The following is a 22,693-nucleotide window of genomic DNA, read 5'->3' on the forward strand; positions in this document are numbered from 1 at the left end:
TATGTGTTAGTACGAGATCGCGCTATCAACTTATTTCATCTTTCTCGATGATTAGGACAAAATTGTATCCCTTAGGAACCGTACATGCACCTTTGTTTGGATGCCGATCTAATATTGTTACAATACGAAATACTTGAAGGCCACACGCAATTGACTCACCTACATTTTATGCTCCCACCCTTTTGTAGAAAAAGCCTCTGCCTCTGGGGAAGTGCTCACATCAACTCCAATTTGGATGGAGCTTCTCGATGGGTTAGAGCGTTTGCGAACCAAAAAGGGGAAAAACCCATCCTCCAAAGTAGTGAAGTGAGCCAGTACAATAAGACAATAGGTCTCATGGGCCAAGCCTGCTATCAGGCAGTGAGTGGGAATCAATCCTGAAAGAGAGAAGGTCTAGTGCTCTCAGAAAATATTTGATTCGCCGAAAAATTGGCTTTATCAGACCAATCCATGTTCAGAAGCCTTCCATCAAAAGTCAGTGGTCTAGGCCGCTTTCCTTGACTTTGAGTTGGATCTCATTCTTCTTCCCGGCACAAAAAGAGGGTAGACTTCATCCGAGACACATGGGTTCTTTTGCTTCCTTCAAAGAACTCGTCTTTGAGCCTCTAAAAAGAAGGGCATAGTATCCCAGCCACCTAGACCACCTAAAAGGAAGGAATTGGTCTTTAGCTTTGAGTGATCCAATCATTGGTGAATGGGTTCAGTAAGGTAGAAGGAAAGGGCCCCTCCCGACCTGGGAAATTCACAGCAGGAAAGACTGGCGCCGATCAGCGAAAGCGAACCCTTCAGTACATCGCGTTCAGCCCTCCCTCAAAATCCCATTTGTTTTATTGAGGAATCACTCTTGATCCTCTAAAGGCTCTTCTCCGTCTATAACTCAAAGTCCATCTGTCTCTCGTGGAAGCGCTTTAGAGTGCCTAGAAGATCCAGCAAACGGGGGTGCCAATGCTGTCCCAAGACCAGATCACGGTAGGTAGCTGCTTTAAAGAGGTTGGGAGACAGACTGGTGAACAATCTTCTTCTTGTTTTCTCCGACCTAGAGCACTCTTTTTTTCAATCGTACGAAGAAACTCCGTGAAAAACCCAGCTATCACTCCTATGAGACGGCTAACTCCCAACTCCCGATACATTCTTTAGAGTCGACCAAAGGACTCGTTGGTTTGGACATAGTTTCTTTGTTCCTGTGTTTCTGTTTTGCTCTCCCCCTTTTTTCACTTAGTTTAGTTGGAATGGAAAGAGAACTTCCTTCAGTTTTTCTTTTTTTTTGTTGCCTGGTTCGGTCTCTCCGAGTGGAATAAGTGGGTCCTTCTTCTTTTTCCTGACTGATGAAGGTCGAAACTGAAGATCGAATCAAGCGGAGTCTGGATTCCTATGTTCGTACCAACTCAAATGATTGATGAATTGGATCTTGAGTATGCTCACTTCGCTACTCAGCAAGGGTGAAAGAATGACAAAGAGACTGACATCACAGAGGATGGGAAGGACCCAATCGCCTGCCTCTTTCTTGGTCCACCCCCCCCTGGTGGGTACTTTATAGCTCACAACACGAGATAGGCAGATATGTGACATAGAAAAATTGCTTTCATTGACAACAAGACTCTCTTCCTGATTGGGATTGGTCTGTGCAGGATCTCCTTCCCTATGAGACTCTTGCTTCCCTTTGAAAGAGGCAGACCCCTACTTCAATTGTCATCTGACGCCTCTACCCCAGCTGTGGACTCAGACCTCTCACAACCAAAAAAAAGAAAATCAAAATCAAACGAATCCGAATATAACCAATCTATCGCCTTTGATGACTCGTTGACAGCCTCCTCAACCCAAGCTTCCATCTCCTGCTCCAGACATCGGCGCTTGCCCGCGCCAGTCCATGAAAGGTGGATGAAGGTGAGTTTGACTACGAACTCGAGGATGCTGGGAACGATCTCTTTTCGGGGAATCACTCCCGTCGAGAGGCCCTCTTCCTCCCTTTTTCTGAATCTGGTAGAGAGGCAAAAGAGAAGTCCAGAGAGACCTCGACTCTTTCAGGGAAAGGAGGGAGATCGAATGCGAGATGGAGTCCCTGCCGAATGGAATGGACATCCTTGGGGACAGCTGTGTAAGACTTAATTTACCAAAAAATGGGACGGAAAAACTACTAAAAAGATCACAAGAAACCCAGCTCAAAGTGAATGGAGAGAGAACCCCTGCGCCTTGGAAGGATCTGAAGCTGTTCGGACACTCATAGACAAGTGAACTCCAATCCAGGATCCCTCGAAAAGTGAAGTGAACTAGCCAGGTAGAACAGTCAGGTTAGGAAAAGAGTCTTTCATGTCAAGGTGAACATAGACAGACAAGGTTAGTTTGTTTTCCTTAATTCTCAGAGAAAAGACTCGTTGCTGGAACCGAGAGCACTGGCGATTGCTTTCTTTCTGACCTTCAGCCGAGAAATTCCATACCTTCCACCGACTTCTTTTGTGTGTGGCCAGAACGTGATGCTTTCCAATGCCGAGTACTTTTCTTAACAATGTATGAAGCCCGTAAAACCGAAATCGATCCAAATCCACGACCTTGACGATCGAGGAAAAAGGGTATGTATTATTATGGTGTGAGCCTTCTTTCTTTTTGGCCTTAGATTATCATAAGCGAGGAATGGTGCGTGCTAGCCTTCAGACTATACTTTATTGTAGGGAAAGGGAAAAAATGGAGAATATCTTTAAGAACCCTAGAAAGAATTTCACTTGGAGCAACAGGGGTCAGGTCACACTATATCAATATCATAATTCTCTTTTTTTTAATTGATACTGATTAGCCGTAAATCAATTTGATTTTGTTATGCCATTAAGGAAACACTATTTGGGATACAATACCCATTTTAGAACCGTTCACTACTAACAAATAGAATTTATAAAAATAACAAATAATAACAAATAATATAGTTAATGGTTCCAATTTTTCCTCAATTTGCTGTGACTGGAAATCCTTTCTCTTTTCAATAGAAAGAGAAGGTATTTAAGCAATGTGTGTTTTGAGATACAATCAATCGAAGAGAATAAAACTGGGTCCAATAAAAAACAGGAATGAATTTATTAAAAGGGATTGGAAAGGGATAAGTACAAAGGGATTCAACGATCTAAAAAAAATCAAAAAGGGTTTAATAATCCCCTCCTACGAATAAAAATTAGTAAAATAATGTGGATGAATAAGATTTTGCTCTATTTTGGATCGGATTTGGCGGCATGGCCAAGCGGTAAGGCAGGGGACTGCAAATCCTTTATCCCCAGTTCAAATCTGGGTGTCGCCTGACCAAAAAAATACTTAGGATTTCTTATTGTACTGATTGAACTCGACAAATTCTTGCCCTGCATAAGCAAAGGAAAAGAACTAGGCCTGTCGATACTGGATTTTACCATAGTTCTAGTTCTAAAAAAGACTGTCAATTTCTTCTTAAAAATAGGGCTCTGGCAGGGTTCTGGGTAGTGGCCCAAACCGATACCAATAGGGATGAGGGATATATACTTATGAATTTCATAATTGATTCTATTCCGCAATTCATAACTACGAAAGTAAGAGGTCGGAAATCTTTTTATCCAAAGGTCCCTAAAGGACATTCCTTTTTTGCTCCTAGGATTGAAGAAGAGATTATACGAAAGACTATCAAGACTTCCTAATTATCTGACACTACCTACACTAAAGTAAGGTCTACTGACTCTGTCTGGAATTAGATTGGATAGGCTGATGGGAAATTTAGGAGTTGTGGAAAGAAGAGACTTTCTTTCCATACTTACGAGAGACTCCGAGTACTCAAACATTCAATCAGGATGGTCGGTTAGCTCTTATCTTTTAGAATAACTTAGTAAAAAAAAAGTAAAAGTAATAAAGAAAATGAATCTCCTAACTCGGTAGCCCATGAGGTTCCAATGGTTAGTTTTGGATTTTTTCAGGCAAGAAAGCAAAGAAGAAGGGAGGATTCTCTATTACCAACTTCCCCCATTGTCCTGTCCTCATTGGTCATTCATCTTTCCCGATCTAGTGCCATCGTTCTTCAAGGTGCCGGAGGGTTTGAAGCATACCTACTACCCCTCCCCTGAGCTTAGTTCAGAGTTGCCTCAGCGCGCTCGAGTAATAACTGGGAAAATCAAGGCTGGACAGGTCTTCGAGCCAACTTCAGGAAGAAATGCAAGTGAAAGAGAATGCTCTCGAGGGCGCAGGAGTCTTTTCTTTCTTATTTGAAATCCAAATCGAAATGCCTCAACTTGATAAATTAACTTATTTCTCACAATTCTTCTGGTTATGTCTTCTCCTCTTTGTTGGAAGATGAGTACACATCGGGTAATCCGCCCACGAGAGCCCAATCACAAGAGGCTCATACAGAAAGCAATCAGCCCATAGCCCAATATCGAGACCACAGCCTATTATTCAAACCACAAAGGATCCGTCTTTCATCGTCCAATCTTCTCGATCGAACATATTGACATCAATACTCCTTTCCATGGCCATTCACGGCCCGCGAAGATCAACCACTCGTGCCCGAGATCACTATCCAATCAAAAACCAGACTTCCAAGATCCATCTCACTCAGACCCTTTTGAATGTAGCGGATAACAACGGAGTGGGGCTATCGAATTGATATGTATTCGAATCTTAGGAGCTGGTAATCACTGATATGCTCATATTGGTGACGTTATTGTTGCTGTAATCAAAGAAGCAGTGCCCAAAATGCCTCTAGAAAGATCAGACAGAAGTAAGACGAGCTGTAATTGTACGTACATGTAAAGAACTCAAACGTGACAACGGTATGATAATACGATATGATGACGGTTGTCATTGATCAAGAAGGAAATCCAAAAGGAACTCGAGTTTTTGGTGCGATCGCTCGGGAATTGAGACTTATGAATTTCACTAAAAGAGTCTCATGAGCTCCTGAGGTATTAAAAATACTAGTAGTAGAGACTATGATATAGTAGGGTATCAGAATATAGATCAATTAGTAGATTGTGTCTGACGCATATACATGAAAAAAAAGAATAATTAGATAATAATAAGAATAAGAATTCGAATCTTAATAAAAGGAAGGGTTCGAATAGCATCTACTAATATTACCGAAAACTTTGTGAAAATACTTCTACGAGAAGGTTTTATTGAAAACGTTCGAAAACCATAGGGAAAGTAACAAATCTTTCTTGGCACGTGCCCCTGCTCCTGGTCTTCGAACTAGTCATTAATGGTCGGCAACATAGGTACCCTTTTTCGGTATGCGTTGCGAACACTTTCATTTTTAGCGTCTCATCTTCTCTGGAGAAGCTCAAATCGAACGGATAGAGCAGATGGTCCAACTACAGAACTTCTTCTTTTTCATTACTTCCATGGTCGTGCCCCGTGGCACGGCAGCACCCGTACTATTGAAATGGTTCGTCAGTAGAGATGTTCCCACTGGTGCCTCTTCTTCCAATGGTACTATAATTCCTATTCCTATCCCTTTATTCCCTTTTTTGGTCTATCTACATTTAAGGAAATTCATACGCTCCATGGACAGAGCAAAAAGTGGAGTGTTGGTCAAAGCAAGCCGCCCTATTCTATTACCAGACAAAATGGAGAGAAGCTCATCCGCTAGAAATGCTTTATTTCGTTTCGTTCCCGTTCTTCATTTCCTTATTATCGAATCCATGGGGGACTTGTCATATTTAGAATCTTTCTGCGGTCTGCTCTGTTTACAATTCTTTCGTACTCTCTTCTCTTTACCACGCGATAGGTCAGCGAAGCGTGAGCGGGCGCTCCGAAGTAAAGGCCAAACACTTCGGCCTAAGGGGAATGAGCAACAAAATGACAAGATGAGGTGCCCCGGGCACCCCCATATAGAAAGAAGGGTCGAAGGTTTTGGGCCTGTAGCTTTCCCCGCCCCCCCCTCGTCGAGTGGTGCTTGTTTGGGGGGTGTGCCACCAGAAAGCGGGCTTGAAGCTCTCGCCTTACCAACGAGCCGACTGCTGATGGCTGTTGGTCACGACTACTACAAAAAAGTGAAGATGAATCTTTCTATTTCACATGGAGGAGTGTGCATCTTTATGTTGGGTGTTCTTCTGTCGTGCGACCCGATGGCTTATGTGCGACCTGTGGCCCACGCCTCCTATTCTATTTGTTCAGGGCGGGCGGCGTGAACTCTGATTCGATCCGGGTATTCAATCCCGCCGCTGAGATGCTCAGTTGACTCCTTAACCTTGATAGGAAGATGGCTTATTCCAAAATTCGTGCATAAGGGTAAGGAACTTTGGATGAATTAATGCGAATGGGTGTAAGCCTCGCTGCTCGGAAACACCCAGTGCTGACCACACTGAGAGACACGAAAGCGCAGGTAATGCCAGTTGGCGAAGTGGCGTTAAGCATCCCTAGCGGTACGCAAAGAGAGGTCGTGATGATATCATCTACGTCCGTACCGCTCCTCGTGGAGTAGATCCCGCATCCAACCAACCCTTTTTTGACCAGGGAACGGGAGAATTCCCACTACCGCTGGCAGGCCAGCCGGGCCGTGAGCGCGGTGGGAACGGGCTTCCCAAAAAGCGAGCCCCGGCCCGGGTCAGCATAGAATGGGGGGGACGGCCCTAATGTTGTGTTGGCCGGGTTGCGGGCGGATAAAAGCGGACGTGGGGACTCGGGTCGGGGCACAGCGTAACTAAGAGAGCCATTCCATTTAGGGCGAGACAGAATGGGCGGGCACAAGTGGTCTGGTGTCCGAGCCGATTGGTCAGACGACGACTACTGCACATATTAGATTCTATTAGCCGCCTATCCCGGAATGGACTGGGATGGAATAGAAAGAACGCGAAGCAGCAAGCAAGGGATGAGCGCTTTGTTGCTAAAGCGCATACGTTTTCTTGCTGGGTCGGTTTGTTTTTGGGGGGTGGGGCAATAAGCTTGCTTCTTCACAAGCTTATCCCCGCCCCCTTTCCTGTCCGTCCCGACCGGCAGCAGTTGGGTCTCCCCATCTCTCCTCAACTTCCCCGGTCTTCGGCCCGAGCTGTATGAGGCAGAAACTCGTCCCACGTACGGTTCGGAGGCCGAGCCCCACCCCTGCAATAATGGTGCGGCTTAGGTCAACTAATACGAATAAGATACAGTTCACTCAACGATTGCCCTTGGGTCCCGAACTCCATATGGGGAAGGAACGTTGTTGTTTGCGAGGTCTCGATCATTTACATGGACCCACTTCTCATTCCATTTGTGGGAATTTGATGATTTATAAACCGTCCCCAACGAGCGAAAGGTTCATGTTTGAACATGATGAATCACTTCGTGCCGACCTGTTGCCCATAAACTTTCCTGCCTCATATGAGAATGGAAAACTGGAAGATTTTCTGCATCGGTGGATGAAGAATCACGAACATAAGAATTTCTGGTTTAGCATGTTCCCAGAAAGAAGATACTTTTTTTCCATTCGAGAAACGAGGAGCACGACTGAAGTGGCTATACATACAAATCCATTTACGGATCTATATGCTCCGATTGGAACTGGAAGTTCCAGAACTGGCGGCTGGTATACCACCATAATGAAATTGCCTTTTATTTTTAGTATTCGGATAGGATTTCTGTTGGCTTCATCGGGAGGCTCGCGTAGTTTGTTACGTCAACTCCAAAAGGATAAGTTGCATTGGAATCGAGAAAGTTTCGTTCATAATTGCATAAAAGGAGTAAAAATAGTGGCTGCGGCGCGTCGAGGGTCAACCTTTGATATCGAATAACCTTTCGAGCCTTCCCCAATGGATCTCTATCCTCCTTTGAAACCAATAGAAGTTCACTGACCATCCCTGTCAAACATAACCCAAGGTAGGATCGAGAGGAGAAGAATAGGACTCTTGCTAGTATCATAACCTCTCGATGGGAGAATGAAACCATTAGATTAGTGGAAAGAAGAAAGAATGGGAAGAAACCAGCCAACTTACCAAGAGGAAGAAATGATGACCACTTTTTGTATTATCTCGAAAGTTTTCATTGGATCTAGAAGTAATCACAACGTCACTTTTCGCCGGAGATTTCATGGTAGTTTTTGGAAACTTCAATTGATTAATGAGGTCAGGAGACTCTATAATTCGAATGATATGTGGAGAGAGCGGGGCGTCTTACCCGAAGAAATCGATACCATGGTGTCGCATATACACGAAGGTTATTCTTCATTTCATCCCAAATTGGTATACAAAACCTATAAATATGGTAGGGGTGGTATGACTTTGCAGGAACATTTCACTCTGGAAAGGCAAGATGAGCTTGGCTATTGTTGTGCCAGGCGCCCACTCATCAATGCTGGTGATTGGCCTTGTATGGCTGCGCCATCTCTTCCAATAGATGTACTACTTTTTAAAGCGTTAGCTAATATCTTAATGCGGGAGTTTCTAGTGATAAGAAACAATCTTCCGTCTAGATTATTTTATTATAATGAAATGTTGGATTACCACCAAAGGTTCTGGGATGGTCAAAGTGGTGTAGAGAAAATAGTCTGTGTGGATTTGAGTCATAGTATCCGGTATGTTTCTACGGAACGTCTATGGAATACCTTAAAGTGTCTACACAATCTGGGTGTGATTTCCCACATCTTAAAGGAATTTCTATCTCTCCCGATATATAATGCTGCCACTAACCTCCAAATTCCTCATTCGAATTGTATACCATTGATAGGTGAATTGAGCGACGTGCTCCTACATCTCTTTTTTCAACATCAATTCGATAGGGAGGTCCTGAGCCGGTATGAAGGTGTTCTTTATACAAGATGGGACACCAATGTCCTTCTAGCTTCAACACGCTATGATTCATATCATCTTGACCGTCCTCAAATTCTGGACATCTTAAGGCACGTAAATCTAAGTGGATTTATTTCCGTGATCGAACGTGGTGGCGGGGGCATGCACGTGAACCCTGAGAAATCTCAGATATTCCTCAGTGCAGATGGTGATGTTAGTATCCCTCAACTAAGCGAAGGTGAGACTGACTATGATAGTGAATGATTCCGGGGAATTGGATAGAGTAACCTATTCATAATAATGATGAGTATCCCCGGGGGCATGTCCTACTTTGTGAAGTAAGGTTCCAAGAAAGGGAGAGAAGAGATAGATGGATCTGAACCTGGAATCAAAGGGATCTGCGAAAGGGATTTTGAAGAATCTTACGTCCTTGAGAAAAGTAAAAAGATAGGAAAGGGAAGTAATGTCAAACCTGAAAAAGAATATGGCACGAGAGATTGAATATAGGGAGGAATGAATCGGGCATCAAGTAAACTAAGGCATCAAGGAAAGTAAGACTTGAGGATGGAAGGGAGGAAGGAACCAATAAGCCACCGTCAGTGTACCAGTCATTGGGACAGGTGCCGTGTGTTCGGTCTACCTGCCTTTAGTACGACCCGGATGAAAAGATGCTGACTTTTCTTAAAGGTTAGGCCAAATGATTCTAAGCTTGAGGACCCATTCTATCCGGGCCTAAATGCTGGAGTTTCAGAATTCACTCTACTTCTTACTGACTTTCGCCGAATATATCCTATGTGCTTAACACATTGACGTCGGCGGCTAAGCTTTCTTTCTAATGGTAAGCCGGGGATCTAATAGTCCACTTCACCCTATCAAACTTGACCTCGATATAGGTTGCTTTTTGATGACTAGTTAATAGAATAGACGGTATCTATTATTTTCTACCTCCTCTACCTAGATCTCCTTTTCCTAAGGAGGGAGAGAAGACGGTTCTCCGGGACGGAAGACATCTCTCACTCGTACATATATGGATGGGTTTTCTACCTCAGAAAGGGATGAAACTGAGCAGCAGAGATTGCTAAAATAGCAAAGGGGATCCAGATTATTTCAGAACTCCAACTGAATGATGCTATACTCGAATCTGATTCTGCTGCAGCTTGACAAGGACCTGTGAAAATGCTGATATCTCGAATCCCTATCTTATTAAAATGGGGTAGCTTTACTGAAGTACTGCAAGAAAAGTATGGAAAAAAGCATAGTCGGTACTTCTTAATGCGGTACGTAAGCTGGTTATCCTGACTAACAATCATGCCTTGCTTGGATTTAGGGATTAGGAATTCTTATTGGGAAAGAGATTGGATTGGCATTCAAGTAGGAGTAGATCCTATTGGTCCAAAGTAGGCATTCTTGTATCAATTAAAGTAGCTATCTTCATGAAATAAGCGCTAAGATTCTAGTTCAAAGATAGGAGCATTAAGCTCTAAATCCAGTCAGTCCAGCTGGAAGTTTCACTAACTACTTAGGGAACTAGGGACCAGACCAGAGTTATGATTGGTGTATTCCATTCCTACCGTAATTGAGACTTGCCCTCGCTCGCGGGTGATTCCTTATAGCTTGATCCATGTGATGGCTGTTCTCTGCAATGAACCACAACATGTCCATGGACTTCACAGAGAATTGAGTGAATGCACTAAAAACCAAGAAATGACATAGCGAGAACTGAGCAGCTCGAAAAGCTCGGACTTCGTATACAGAAAGTAGAACTAAAAGCAGATGAGTAGAGATTGAATCGAGCATAGAAATAAGAGAGTTTTGCTTAGCACTGTTCGGTTCGTCTTTCTTTACAAGTCAATCTATGCATAATTCTATTTCTTGCAGCGCTGAATCCGCTTTTGAAATACAGATCAGGGGGCGGTATTCTTATTCCTTGGCTCGCCACTTATGAAACAAAACTAGATATTTCTTATTATTTTCTTAGGAGCTGAGCTCCGCATGCGGTTCGATTAAGATGCGACAAAACCTTATCCATTAGTCTTGGCGATGCCAGGGATGGAGGGAGTCATCAGTCGCACAAGCTTATTGCTAAAGCCAAGACAGGACATAATAGCTTCTAAGTAATGCCATTGTACCCGCTTTCATCATGCCCAACTCAAAAACCATTTATCCCATACTTCTTCTTTTCTTGTTCCTTCGTATGAATAACAGGAATCCCGGTTCGGATGGTTGACCAACATTATGATTGTGTATGAACTAGGGCTTTGGCTCAACACCTGCTGTCTTTCTTGCCCATCCTTTTGTGGTATCGAAGCTGTTCATTGAGATCCATAGGTTCACGTTACAACCCACCAATAGTCGATTCCAGAGCGGAAGGCGAAAAAGATAGGACGGGGACCCTTCGGAAGAAGGTATATGCCCGTAGTATCTAGAAAATATTCATGGTTGCAAGAGCGAGGTTAGTCATCCTCACCATCACCATCAAATACCGGTACTCGCTTTTTCTACAAGCTTGATTTACGAACTCGACCTTTCGCAGGAAGGAAGTTCCGTATACCATCAACGGAGTCAAACCGCTAGAGGGTCACATATATCTAAATACTAGTTCCGATCATACCAGTACTTACTTCCGTGGAGATACGAGAAAGGGGGAGAAGATGCGATTATGTATCATAAATACTAAGGCCAGACAGACTAAAAGGGGCTTTTGGATACGAAGAAGGTTTTCACGTCTTGCTTTGGGTGGTATGCTTCCTCACTGTTGCTATTCTGCCCTTTCCCGGTAGTCAACCACCAACGAACGCAAGGAGATCTGGACCTGCATGTAATGTTTTTTTTTGCCAATACTCTAAAGCAGCTTCCTTACATCAACATGGGATTGCAAAAGGGAGGGAATTGAAAAAGGCGACTCCTCCTTAGTAGGAATAGTAGCTGAGGCTGCTTCAACTCATAACGAAGCTATTCCAGCACATAAGTCCGGGATGATCTGAGGTCGCTGGTCTCACATGGAAGAGATACGAGCCTCCGCTGGATAAACACCAGAACTGGTATCGGCTTCTTTTGTTCGTAACGAACAAGCAACGGATTGGGGATTGCCAATAGAAAAAGATACAACCAACCAGCAGCTTTTGGAAACCAGGATCACCCCCATTGTAAAGAGAACACGGCACCCCTTTCCGTAGGGGCTCGCAAAGGTATTATACTGGATGTGCGCAGAGAGCTAATGAAACTCCATTCCTTTTTCTCTATACTCAAGGATCTGCTATAGCTTGCTTTTCCAAGAGTATTGTATTGACCTGATTCCCCAGGAAAGAGTTGATGGCATCTCAACGCAAGAAGGTAGAGAAGAATCCCTAGCGAAGATGTGCCGAGAGCGAGAAAGCCTGTCTTCCCCGAGATTATTTATTCCTCTTATTTCTTATATGAATAACTGAAATCAATCCTCACTTGTATTAACTTCATGAGTGAAGAGATAGAGAAACCCTCAATACCGGCACTGCTCCTATCAAAATCAAATAATTGGATTTGTTTCCCCACTTCCTCCACGGGATTCGTACATCGGATGAGGATTCCTACAACGGTACAACGGATCAATCCATTCAAATCAATGAAACCATTAGGTACGCCCCGGGATCTACTCTATTTTTAGATTTGCTAATGCCGAGATCCGATGCGAAAGCAAAGCGAAGGTTGTTATTCAATAGTTGTTGCCGGTAAAGGAACAGCGGAACGGGTATCTTTAGCAAAGCAATTTGGATTGGTTGAATCGTATTGAGTTCCGGTCTCTTATAGGGTCTTTCTTTGTCCTACTTATAGTATCTTTCCTCCAGCCTATCGAAACTCGTGTTTTTATTAACCAACAACACATGCACTTTGTTAGAACTAAAGAAAAGGTTATTCAATCCACTAGTGCAACTGAAGTGAAGGAATTACCTATTCTGAACCTCCACAAGAAAGAGCTCATAACCACTGCTTGTGAACAGTTCTCCTCAACTGAAGGCGCACTACTTTTACTATCAGTCTAGTCTCTCGAGGGCACTCTTTCGATCTCGAACAAACTTACTTCTCCGGAAGAGAGATATTAAGAAAACCCGATTTCCAGTCCTGTCTTAAGAACCCGACTCCAAAGAAAGAAAAAAGAAAAGCGGACTAAAAGAGAACAACAAAAGAGAGATCACTTTCGACGATTGAACAGCACTTTGATATCCAGATTGGAACTGGACTTGAACCTTCATATCCAGATTTCACTCCACTTTCACTTTCATATCAGGAACGTCGACTTGCACTTTCAATAGTGAATTATTCACTTTCCGGAATTGGCTCATATTCACATAGGCCAAGAAAGACGAATAAGACCTCGAACTCCCTATTTCACGTATAATCGAGAGACTCATAATATCAGTGCCTTGGGTAAATGCCTACCAAAGGGAGAAGATTACCGAACTTTTTTCTGTCTTCTTCGCTTCCTAAAATATTTAGGGAACAGGCTGGCTTTCATGTTCATAAGTTCTCTTTGTCACATACATCCATCGCTTTCGTCTTTCTTGGCTTACTCAGGTGATCTAATTAATGGGCAAGCCCCACTCAAAGCAATTCAGTCCCGGAGCTCTTTCTTCTAAATGCGGATTCAATAGCACCGGTGACGAAAGCAAAGGATATTCAATCCACTTGTCGTCTTGTGGGCCTGCTTCTTTCCGTTCTTTCTCTTCTTTTGCAGAGGTGTGTGTTGCGCCACGCATACAAATCGTTTTTTTAGCCAAAGGGTGACTTTACCACTCGCTTCTGGTTCCAATGGATATGGGTTACATGGATGGAGTCTTCCTTATTGAAGTGGGCAAGGCAAGCAGCTCCTCTCGAATAGGCTGATCGGTGATACGTGATTTTGGAATAAAAGCTAGACGACTCAGCCCTCTTCTCATCTCAAAGCTCGACCTCTGCCACTACTACTGCTTCCCTAGCCAAGCCATACTTCTCATTCTTTGCTTGAATCCATCAAAAAACAAATTCCGTCGAGTTTCCTTGCATGGGTTGATTGACCTTGAAGTCCATATATAGATTCCCGTAGTTCATCTCAACTTGACCAACCATTGAGAATGGAACAAATAGGGGAGATGGAATTCTTCTATATTGTCTTTCAACCCTTGCTCTTGCCTTGGCTTCGCCTTCCACCTTCAGCTAAGCACCTAACCCGTGGGACGGGACCTTCGGTCTAGCCTTTGTTCGGGTATGGGACCGACCTGGGATTCTTCCATCCGAGTGAGTACCGCCCTTCTGATTTGGTTTGAGTACGGGACCGACCTTCTCTTTTGTTTGTAATTGGGCTTGCCCGAAACAAAGGAACTTTGGTGTGAGAACCCACCCGAGTTGGTAACCCAACGTTTTCACCTACGATTTCTCCCTCGTCTTCTTTGCCTAGCCTTTAGCTTCTTTCTTGTCTGATCTTAGATTTCACTGTTAGGAAATAGGGCATTACCTGTCACTCTGCCTTTCTAAGAAGGCCTTTCGCTTAGTTGTCCTTTCTACTAGAACTTCCCTTTAGCAGTTCTGGAACATCTATAGTATGCTTGAATGTCGGCAATTTTTCTATATTCTCTTCCTCCTCGTCCATTAGTTCAGTTCCTTTCCTTAGTGAAATCTGCCCCCCTCCATCTTTCGAGAACAACAAGAGGGCATTCTCAAGCAGGCGTATTCTTCTTCACTTCCTAAGAAGGCATTTTCTTGCTAACAAGCCATTCTGGCAAACAAAAGAGCTACTTCTATCAAAGAGGAGCAAAGGCTAAGCGGAACTCCTCCCTTCGTGTCTTCTTCCTTTCCAAGCTTGTTGCGGGGAATCTGGGCTCTTTTTCAGCCCCTAAGGACTGCTACTTTGATGAATGAGGCCTGACGGTCTTAATTCCTAATGCTACTCCTACTGCTATTGCTATTGTTACTGCTTTTGGGAATTGGCATCTTTCTTCATAGGGGCCTAGCCAAGGAAAGCTTTCCCATTAAATGAATGTGCTTGCGTACTCTTCGATTCCTGCGGGAAGTGTGGGACTAATTGAATTTCATTCTTGTCTGCTAAGAGAATTATTCTTCCTTACAGCTTGCATTCGATGCATCCACCGTACTAAGAGCTCCTTCTTGAAGAACCGATTCTGTAACAACCCCAAAGGCGAATCTATCTAAATAAACCTAAATAAAACTCCCATTATGATTTGAGATTGCCTTGCCGTTGCGCCCCTTGCCTTTCTTACTGGATTTCCAGTTGATGGGGAAGGCTTGGCAAAGAAGCTTGTGTCGGAAGAGAAGTGGAAAACTAAGCTGTTCGGGCTTAACTTAAACCTGATTGCCCTAGTAGGAGTCAGAATAAGGTTGAGGCTTGAAGACAAGCAACTGACATCTCGGATCTTGCCATTGCCAGGAGCATGGATGCCCAGAATGCCCTCAGTCTATGTCTGTCTATATAGGCTTTAAGGAAAAAGGCAAGTAAGCCGTAAGCCACAAATCAAGGCTTTTAAGGACCTTCGACAGCTTATAAATAAGCTAATAACAGATCTTTTGCGTCTTTCGAGATGCGAAGAGAAGTAAGAAGGTTTACTATTGGGATAACGAAGATATGACCATATTTCAGATCGATTTTCAACAGACGAGATCGGATAGTAGAATAGAGAGAAGGATTTGCTGCTTTCTTAAAATGATAGAGAGTCAGGAGAGGGTCTATGTTAATAGAGCTCTTTAGATAGGGAGAGGAAAGACGTAACTAGACCGCGGAAAGAATAGAATCTTTTACCGCTACATCCGCTGGAGAAGAAAACTCAGCAAAGGAGATTCCTATCCTTTCTCTAGTTGAAGACTAATCTGGATATTCCCGAAGATGCTTGACTTCGAGTTCTTGGAGTGACAGCTTTCTTTGTAAACAAGGGTCCCTTACTCTATTACTTTTCCACTTCATTGATCTGAAAGAAGTGACAGAAGAAAGCTACGGGCATATACCCCTGCCCCGGGGGAACAGGTGCCACCTCAACAGCTATATTCTAAATCGTTAAGCCTCGCAACCCTTTCCTTTGTATCGGACCTTTCCCGCTTTCCTTCCTCACTCAAACTTCAAAAAGTCCTTCCATGAATCTAGGGAAGGAAAACCACCTCTGACTTCACCAAGTCTCCCTTTCTTTGGTCGAAGGCTTCAGGTCAAGATCCTTTTTCCTATCTATTGAAGATGCAAAGAGAGATGCTTCTTCCTCTTCAAGTTGGAAGTGCAAGAAGAAATGCGGTAAATAGGAGTTCCATCTACCACGCACTCGCCCCACACTCCAGCTAACTTCAGCATCCATACTCAGCTAGGAGGAAGGTGCCGGGGACACTATGAACACACATGTACTTGGTTGACTTCACGTCCCGTCTCACAACCGGGTAAGATCAAATAAACAAACAGCTTGCTTGCCCAATCCCTATTGAGAGGATTTCTTGAGCTTGAACTTCCTTTTGTAGCTCCGCTCACAAGGACTTCTTTTCATCCGCAATGAAGCTTATACCACCACTTGGTCAGTAAGGCCTGATTCAAAAAAAGATCAATCACCCCCTTCCCTACTTCAATGGAAAAGGGGGAATCGCCCTTTCACAGCCGCCCCTCCACAAAATTTATACCTATCCTTTCGCCTAAGATGATCACGAACGAAGACAGAGAATTGCGTAGATAGGAGGAGGAAACGAACCAACCCGAAAAAACAAACAAAAGGGAATGAGAGAAATGATCGGAACGATTGAGGAAAGAAAGAGAATGGCGGCCCCTTTCCTTTCGCCCAGGGGGCATCGTCGTCGGGGACAGGCTTCGAGGGTTCTTCCATATCTAGATATAGAGATAGATGATGATAGAGATCTAGATCTTTCTATAGATAGATCCTTTGAGAAATTTCTATTGATCCGCTTTCAAGATCTATGAACAAGAGAGATCCAAAAAATCTCCATGTAAAAAAAAAGAGATGAATAGATAGGGCTGAGCCGATAGCAGGACTGGGTACGATGATGGGGCGAGAGAGGGAAAAAACCCTTCGGGATGGATCGGGAAAAGTGACCTCCGGCTCAGCCCACGACTTCCTTCCCTTCGCATAGCTCAGGTGACTCCCTTCCCCCTTTTTTCCCAGAATGAATTAGCCCGACACGACGAATCCTGCCCTCCTGTCTTTCTTTCTCATTGAATGAACCACTGCCTGGGACGCCCCTATGCCTATGAATTCAATGATTTAAGGGCCCCGGGAGGAAACTTCGGAAAGAAAGCCTACTGGTTGGTCTGGTTGTCCCCCGGCGGTGCCCGGGCGGGCCTCGGTTCAATCTTGCCGATTCTACCTAGACATGGCTCAAAATGAAGGGGTAAGGCCAAGTGTTCTTAAAACAAAACTCGAAGTGCACACTTCGGAGCACGGTCTTCCGTTAGGTCCTTTACGGACGACGAAAGCCCCTTGGCTATACTCTACTCTTCGCCTCCGGCTGTTCTGTTCTTTTCTTTTGGCCCGGCGGAGCTGAGCTGGGTTCCATTACACTCTGTAGGAAATGCATAGACAGTCCACGCAGCAAACCGAGGCCCTGCGTGCGCCGTACGTACCGCCTACGAATAATAGGTAGCCCCACCCCAGGCAGAGTTTGTGAGCCGTGTAATAGGCGACCATTTCGCGCGGTTCGGGGGGCACTTGAATAAGCCGCCGGCACCCGGCTGCGTCTTTACCCCTATCCAATTTTTGGGCCAATTCCCCCTTCGTACTACCAAAAAATGAGATTCTTGCCGAATCCGAGTTTGCTGCCCCAACCATTACAAAACTAATACCTATTCTGTTTAGTACTTCAGGTGCTTCTCTAGCGTATAATGTAAATCTCGTAGCGGATCAATTCCAACGAGCCTTTCAAACTAGTACTTTTTGTAATCGACTCTATAGCTTCTTCAATAAACGCTGGTTCTTCGATCAAGTTTTGAATGACTTTCTAGTCAGATCGTTCCTGCGTTTCGGATATTCAGTCTCATTCGAAGCTTTAGACAAGGGTGCTATTGAGATATTGGGCCCTTATGGTATCTCGTACACATTCCGACGATTGGCCGAGCGAATAAGTCAACTTCAAAGTGGATCTGTTGTGCGAAGAGTGCGTTATGAACCGTGGCCGCCTACCTGCTTTGGTTGGTGGGGGCGGCTCCTCCGTTGTGGGTAAACGGGAAACCCGACTCTACGAACCCGAGGAAAGGCTGCACAGCTTCCGTAGGGGCGTTAAGACCGGAGCTTTTTGTAGTGCTAGCAGGAATGCAAGTGAATGAATCCAATCCCATCCCCTTTAAAATCGGCGAGGTAATACCTTATTGAAGTAGGGCACGCTACGGCAACACAGGACTGACGGGGTGGGGGCTTGCTGTCTACTTGGCGAGCCTTCACTGCCCCCTTCTGTAACTTCCCTTCTTTCGTCCGTCCACGAGGCAGTCAAAAGAAAGAGAGAAAGGGGCGGCTATAACGCAGGAGTCGTGGCGGTTGTATGCCACAAGGTCCCTATAGACAAGGGGACAAGTGAATCATCGCTTTTGGGCGCAGGCAGCCCTCTACCATCCATCCCATTGCATTCCTCTCGTAGAGTACTGTACCGTCTCAGACCAGATACATCTATGGAAAGAAAGGATTTCATAGAAAATCTGCATTTTTCTATTTTTTTTTATCCCCATGCATTCCGTTATTCCCGTAACTATGGATTGATTGTCCCTACCTAACTAAATGGTAGTGGTCTAGGGAGCGCAATTGCTAGAGCACGGGAGAATGAAGAGTAATGATTTAAGCAAGAGCAGCCGGACGGACTACTATAGTCAGTCTAGTGACTACTATAGTCTTTTCTTTCTTTGTAGTTAAGTAATAATGTTTGGTATAGCAGCCTTTCCGAGCGAGTCTCTGGGATCTCCTGTAAACCCCCATGATGTGGTAAAGGGAGGATATTAGGGGAAGCAGTGAGTGGAGATTCCCCTGCGGAGAGCCGGATGAGGGGAGACCCTCACGTCCGGTTCGGAGGGCGGGGATATCCCGACCCTACTATCATTATGCCTTTGCAATGTTACTTGGTTCAACTCCATTTGTGACCTTTTCTCGTATGTGGGACTCTCTATCTTCTTGGGTAGATTCTAGATCGTCTTTCATTTTGTTAGTGAGTAGTTTTCTTATTAATAAGTCAAGTCAAGAGTAATAAGAGAACTGTAGGAGCTTGCCAGGACGGCTTGGTAAGCAAGCTACCTGTTATGTAGGCGCCAACTCCCAGTTCTTTCTCTTCTTTCTTTTTGATTTTTTATTCTCGTTTTTTTTACTAAACGTATAATCTCCTTTCCGGGGAAGGGGTAACATAGACGGAGGCACATGTAGACAGATACAGACTTTTTCAATCTTTTGCCTAAGCGAAGTAGTTGATCCCTCCGAGGTAAGGGCGAATCGAGACCGAAAGCTACTAATAAAATAGCATAATCTGAACACATAGCTGAACACATAGTTTAAGTAGAAACTGTTAAAGCTCCCTGGTCTCGAAACGGCCGGCTTTGGTTCAGCTCTCGGGGCCACCTTACACACTAATAAAATCGTCAGCTTCCTTCCCCACTCATCGCCCTCACTTTAAGACAAAAAATCCAATTCGATTCAAAGATCGGAATCATACCTCCTGCGGGCAAGGTCGGCTCAAGAAATGGAAGTTGTGAGATGGAAAGAAAACCACGAAAAAAGAACTGAATTAGGGATCAATCCATACGCGGCTTGCCTTCTCCCCTTCCCCATAGTAAGCCAGCCAATAGAATAGTACCCTAACTTAAGAAGTTCTCTTAGCTAGCGCATGTCCATTAATGTGACCACCGCATGCTCCTGCATGAGTTTCATGAATGGTTTGTTTTCGAATCCTATCTCTCTGGGGAAAGGTATCTTTTTTCAATTCGAACAACGGTATCCCTACCTGGCAAACTATCCTCGTTTTCGAAGTCCCTAGTTTTGTCCTCTGCTGTAGTATTCCGGTTAGTAGACGGCTTCCTTCATCGGAAATCTAGCCAGTGCTTTCCATTAGGTGTGCAACGAAGGATAGCCTTGCTTTTCTTCTGATTCTGATTCAGTCCAAAGATAGAGACAAAAGAAAGGTAATTATTGAATCGGACTTGGCTTCTTTTTCGGCATGGGCAAAGGTTTGGCAATTCCACCATTAGCAAAGGTTTAATCGGTTGACGGTATCCTTGGCGAAAGGCACCTGGTGAGAGTAGCTGCTGCTGCTGTGCTACCTCCAACTATGAAGTTCAGCACATGAACAATACAGAGTACTTTGTTTCCAAAAACAATACAGAGAACAAGACCACAAGAAAACAATTTAAAAGAACTACTTTTAGGCAGCAGCATCTGGACAACAGGCTTAAAAGCTTCCAGAAAAATGATAGCACAGACAGCCGAAACAATTTTCCTAATATTTCTTTAACTTGACCTTTTTGCAGTACATCTAACAGCATATAGGGGAATGCCTTTTTTATATTACATTTGCACCAAACCAAGCTATTCTTAATACTAATTCCTTTGCATAGATACTTTCCAAAGTGCTGAGAATAGCAACAGAGAGAAAACGCTGCAGAAGATATCACAATTGAATTACTAACCTGGTACTTGTTCATAGATTTTCTAGCATCTTCAATAAGCTTTGATTCTTACTCAAGTAGTTTGGTTTGTAGTGTCGTTTTTTTTCTTGACTCTAGTAGTGTAGTTAGCATGCCTTCCGTTCCTTGCTTGCTTATGCACTTTTGAATTAAAGACGACCTTTCAATTCATTATTGACTGGATAAAGTAGTATTAGTTAATATACGCTGATTCAGACAAATCAAAAATAAGAGACAGTCTTTTTCGATACTGTATGCTGGGACAGACCTGTAGGTGAGCACAAGCACAGCCAGCCTTCCACCTCTTTATACTTATGTTTAGCAGTGTACCTGGTCTTACTTCTTTTTCAGTTTACGCTTGTGTCCCAAGCTTGCAAGTTCGAAGAAGAGTATTGTATTGACCTGAATCAAGTTGTTTGCCTACCCGCCGTTATGTCTTAGCTAGGAATGAGCTGTGAACAAAATAGAAATAGTTGTTACTTGAGTCGATAATGACTTTGTGTCGGTTTGCTATTTTCTATAAATTGGACTGGTACCATGTATTGTAACATAAGCTTTTGTATAAGAGCTGAGATGTAGTTAAGATTACACTGGATCCTCTCTCTGTTTTGTTGCTTCCTTCCATTATCTCCAACAACTGGTATCAACACTAGGAACCTTCACGGTCAGGGTTGATTTTCTTAGACCACTATGAACACTTGTAATTGGTTCTTTCTACTTCAGGCATGGTTCTCTCTAGTTAGTGGAAGAGTGTACAACATAGGGATTGGTATCAGTCACACATTTAGGAAAGAAAGTGAAAGGGGAGGGCAAGAGCGGTTCGAAGGTCAATGAAATGATAAAAAACCACCAGGTCGAGTTCGCTTCTCCCTTCCTTTTGGTGTTTAGGATGTGAAGTTTATATAAGAAGAGAGGAAAGGGGAACTGCGCTAAATGGATAATTTCATCCTGGTGATGGGCTATTCCAATGGGCATGCATCTGAGATATGGGCTTTGAGCGTAGGAACGCCCACCTTTACAAGAGCTCAGTTCTAAGATTGTTTGCGCGCAGGCACCACTACTATTCTGTCTTTTCTTGTTATGCATCCGGTCCTAGAAATCTTTTTTTTTCTGACCGGAGGAAGAGAAATAAAAACGTCACTTCGCTCGCCTTGGGGGACCTAATTAGGAGCTGATTGATTTCTTTAATAGATATGAAGATGCCTTGAATGAACCCAAGCAAGCCGAAATAGAATACTATAAGTATGAAGTGGACATCTATGGTTTAATTGGAAACATCTCTTTTCTATTTAGATTTTGCCAGTGCCTCCCTTTGTGGCAGAGCGAGCGCCTTGACTAAGATAGATTGACTCTTTCATTCTTTTTTTTATTTTATTCTGGTTCCAATCGTTTGAGGAAAACCCCCTTTGGCATCAATGAAACTCTGTTATATAGGAGTTCAAAAACCTCATTTCGTTTGAGAGATAGTGGAATTTCTTCTTTCAACACGTACATCGACGAGGGTGTCGATGACTTGAGTGAGGAATGGTCATGTGCTAGAGGCCGTACCTTTGGAGTAAGACCTCAACAAGGGGGTGTGCAGTTTAAATGTAAATGACGAGCATGGAGAGGCCAAGGTCATTTGTAATTAGGTGTGGCTGATGCAAGAAGACTGGCGAGCTGTCCATGGTGAGAAAAGTTGTGATGCTACTGCAGGGGGCATCCTGGTGTAGTTGAGGGCGCAGAACTTCTGTGCGGGTACAACTGGCACTTAAAAGACCTTCCGTGTAGATGAGTTCTCTTGAGTGAGACTAATCGAGTTACGAAGAAACCTTTGCGATGGTGCTGTGCAGTTGGGTTCTCTATGGAGGAACTTCGTTGTGGGGACCAAGGGGTCTTCTTAAGAAGAGTTGCTTTGATGAAAAGAGTGTAGCCATGATGGCAAGTCAAGGTGGGGCCCTGTGAAGGCAAGCCTTGTGTATGTTGGCGTGATGACGAGAGAAAGGAAATGCCCAGGAACAATAGCTGTCCGTAGCACACCCTGCAATGACTTCGACCAGCGGACCAGCCTATCCAATACCCTACGCCATGACCTTAGAAGTTCGTACCCCATGATATTCAATGACACCCGTAGACATTTGATCATTCATACCTCACAGTACGCTTTCTTTCTTTTTTTTGGACTTTGAATTCCAAGCGAAGGAAGCTCAGTGAAAGATAGACTGGGATTTGACAGCAAGAAGAAAGCAATCATAGTACGCGGCACACACCGCTGACGAATGAGATTGACGTCCCAAACCAACACAGGTTCAAGACTAAGTGCAGAACCAAGAATGCCGTGGATAGAAAAGTGAGTGCTTCCTCAAGCTTCATGAAGGAAGGGTCCAAGGACCTAAGCGACAACCTC

At 44.0% G+C, this 22,693-nt stretch overlaps 2 protein-coding genes and 1 non-coding gene across 3 annotated transcripts.

The window, feature by feature from the left end:
• Positions 1–3,209: 3,209 nt before the first annotated feature.
• On the reverse strand, positions 3,210–3,280 carry trnC. Its single transcript has one exon. It is a non-coding gene; the product is annotated as a tRNA-Cys (tRNA).
• Positions 3,281–5,303: 2,023 nt separating this feature from the next.
• On the forward strand, positions 5,304–7,628 carry ccmFC. The gene is made up of 2 exons: positions 5,304–6,058; positions 7,070–7,628. Coding segments are annotated over exons 1-2 (1,314 nt in total), but the record flags the coding sequence as incomplete, so codon positions are not given.
• A 9,775-nt stretch (positions 7,629–17,403) lies between these two features.
• nad5 lies at positions 17,404–18,881 on the forward strand (one part of a trans-spliced gene, as the record gives it). Coding sequence (YP_009433712.1) covers positions 17,404–17,798; positions 18,732–18,881 — 545 coding nt within the window.
• Positions 18,882–22,693: the final 3,812 nt, after the last annotated feature.

This window comes from Triticum aestivum, mitochondrion, assembly GCF_018294505.1.
Source record: "Triticum aestivum cultivar Chinese Yumai mitochondrion, complete genome".
NCBI lineage: Eukaryota > Viridiplantae > Streptophyta > Magnoliopsida > Poales > Poaceae > Triticum > Triticum aestivum.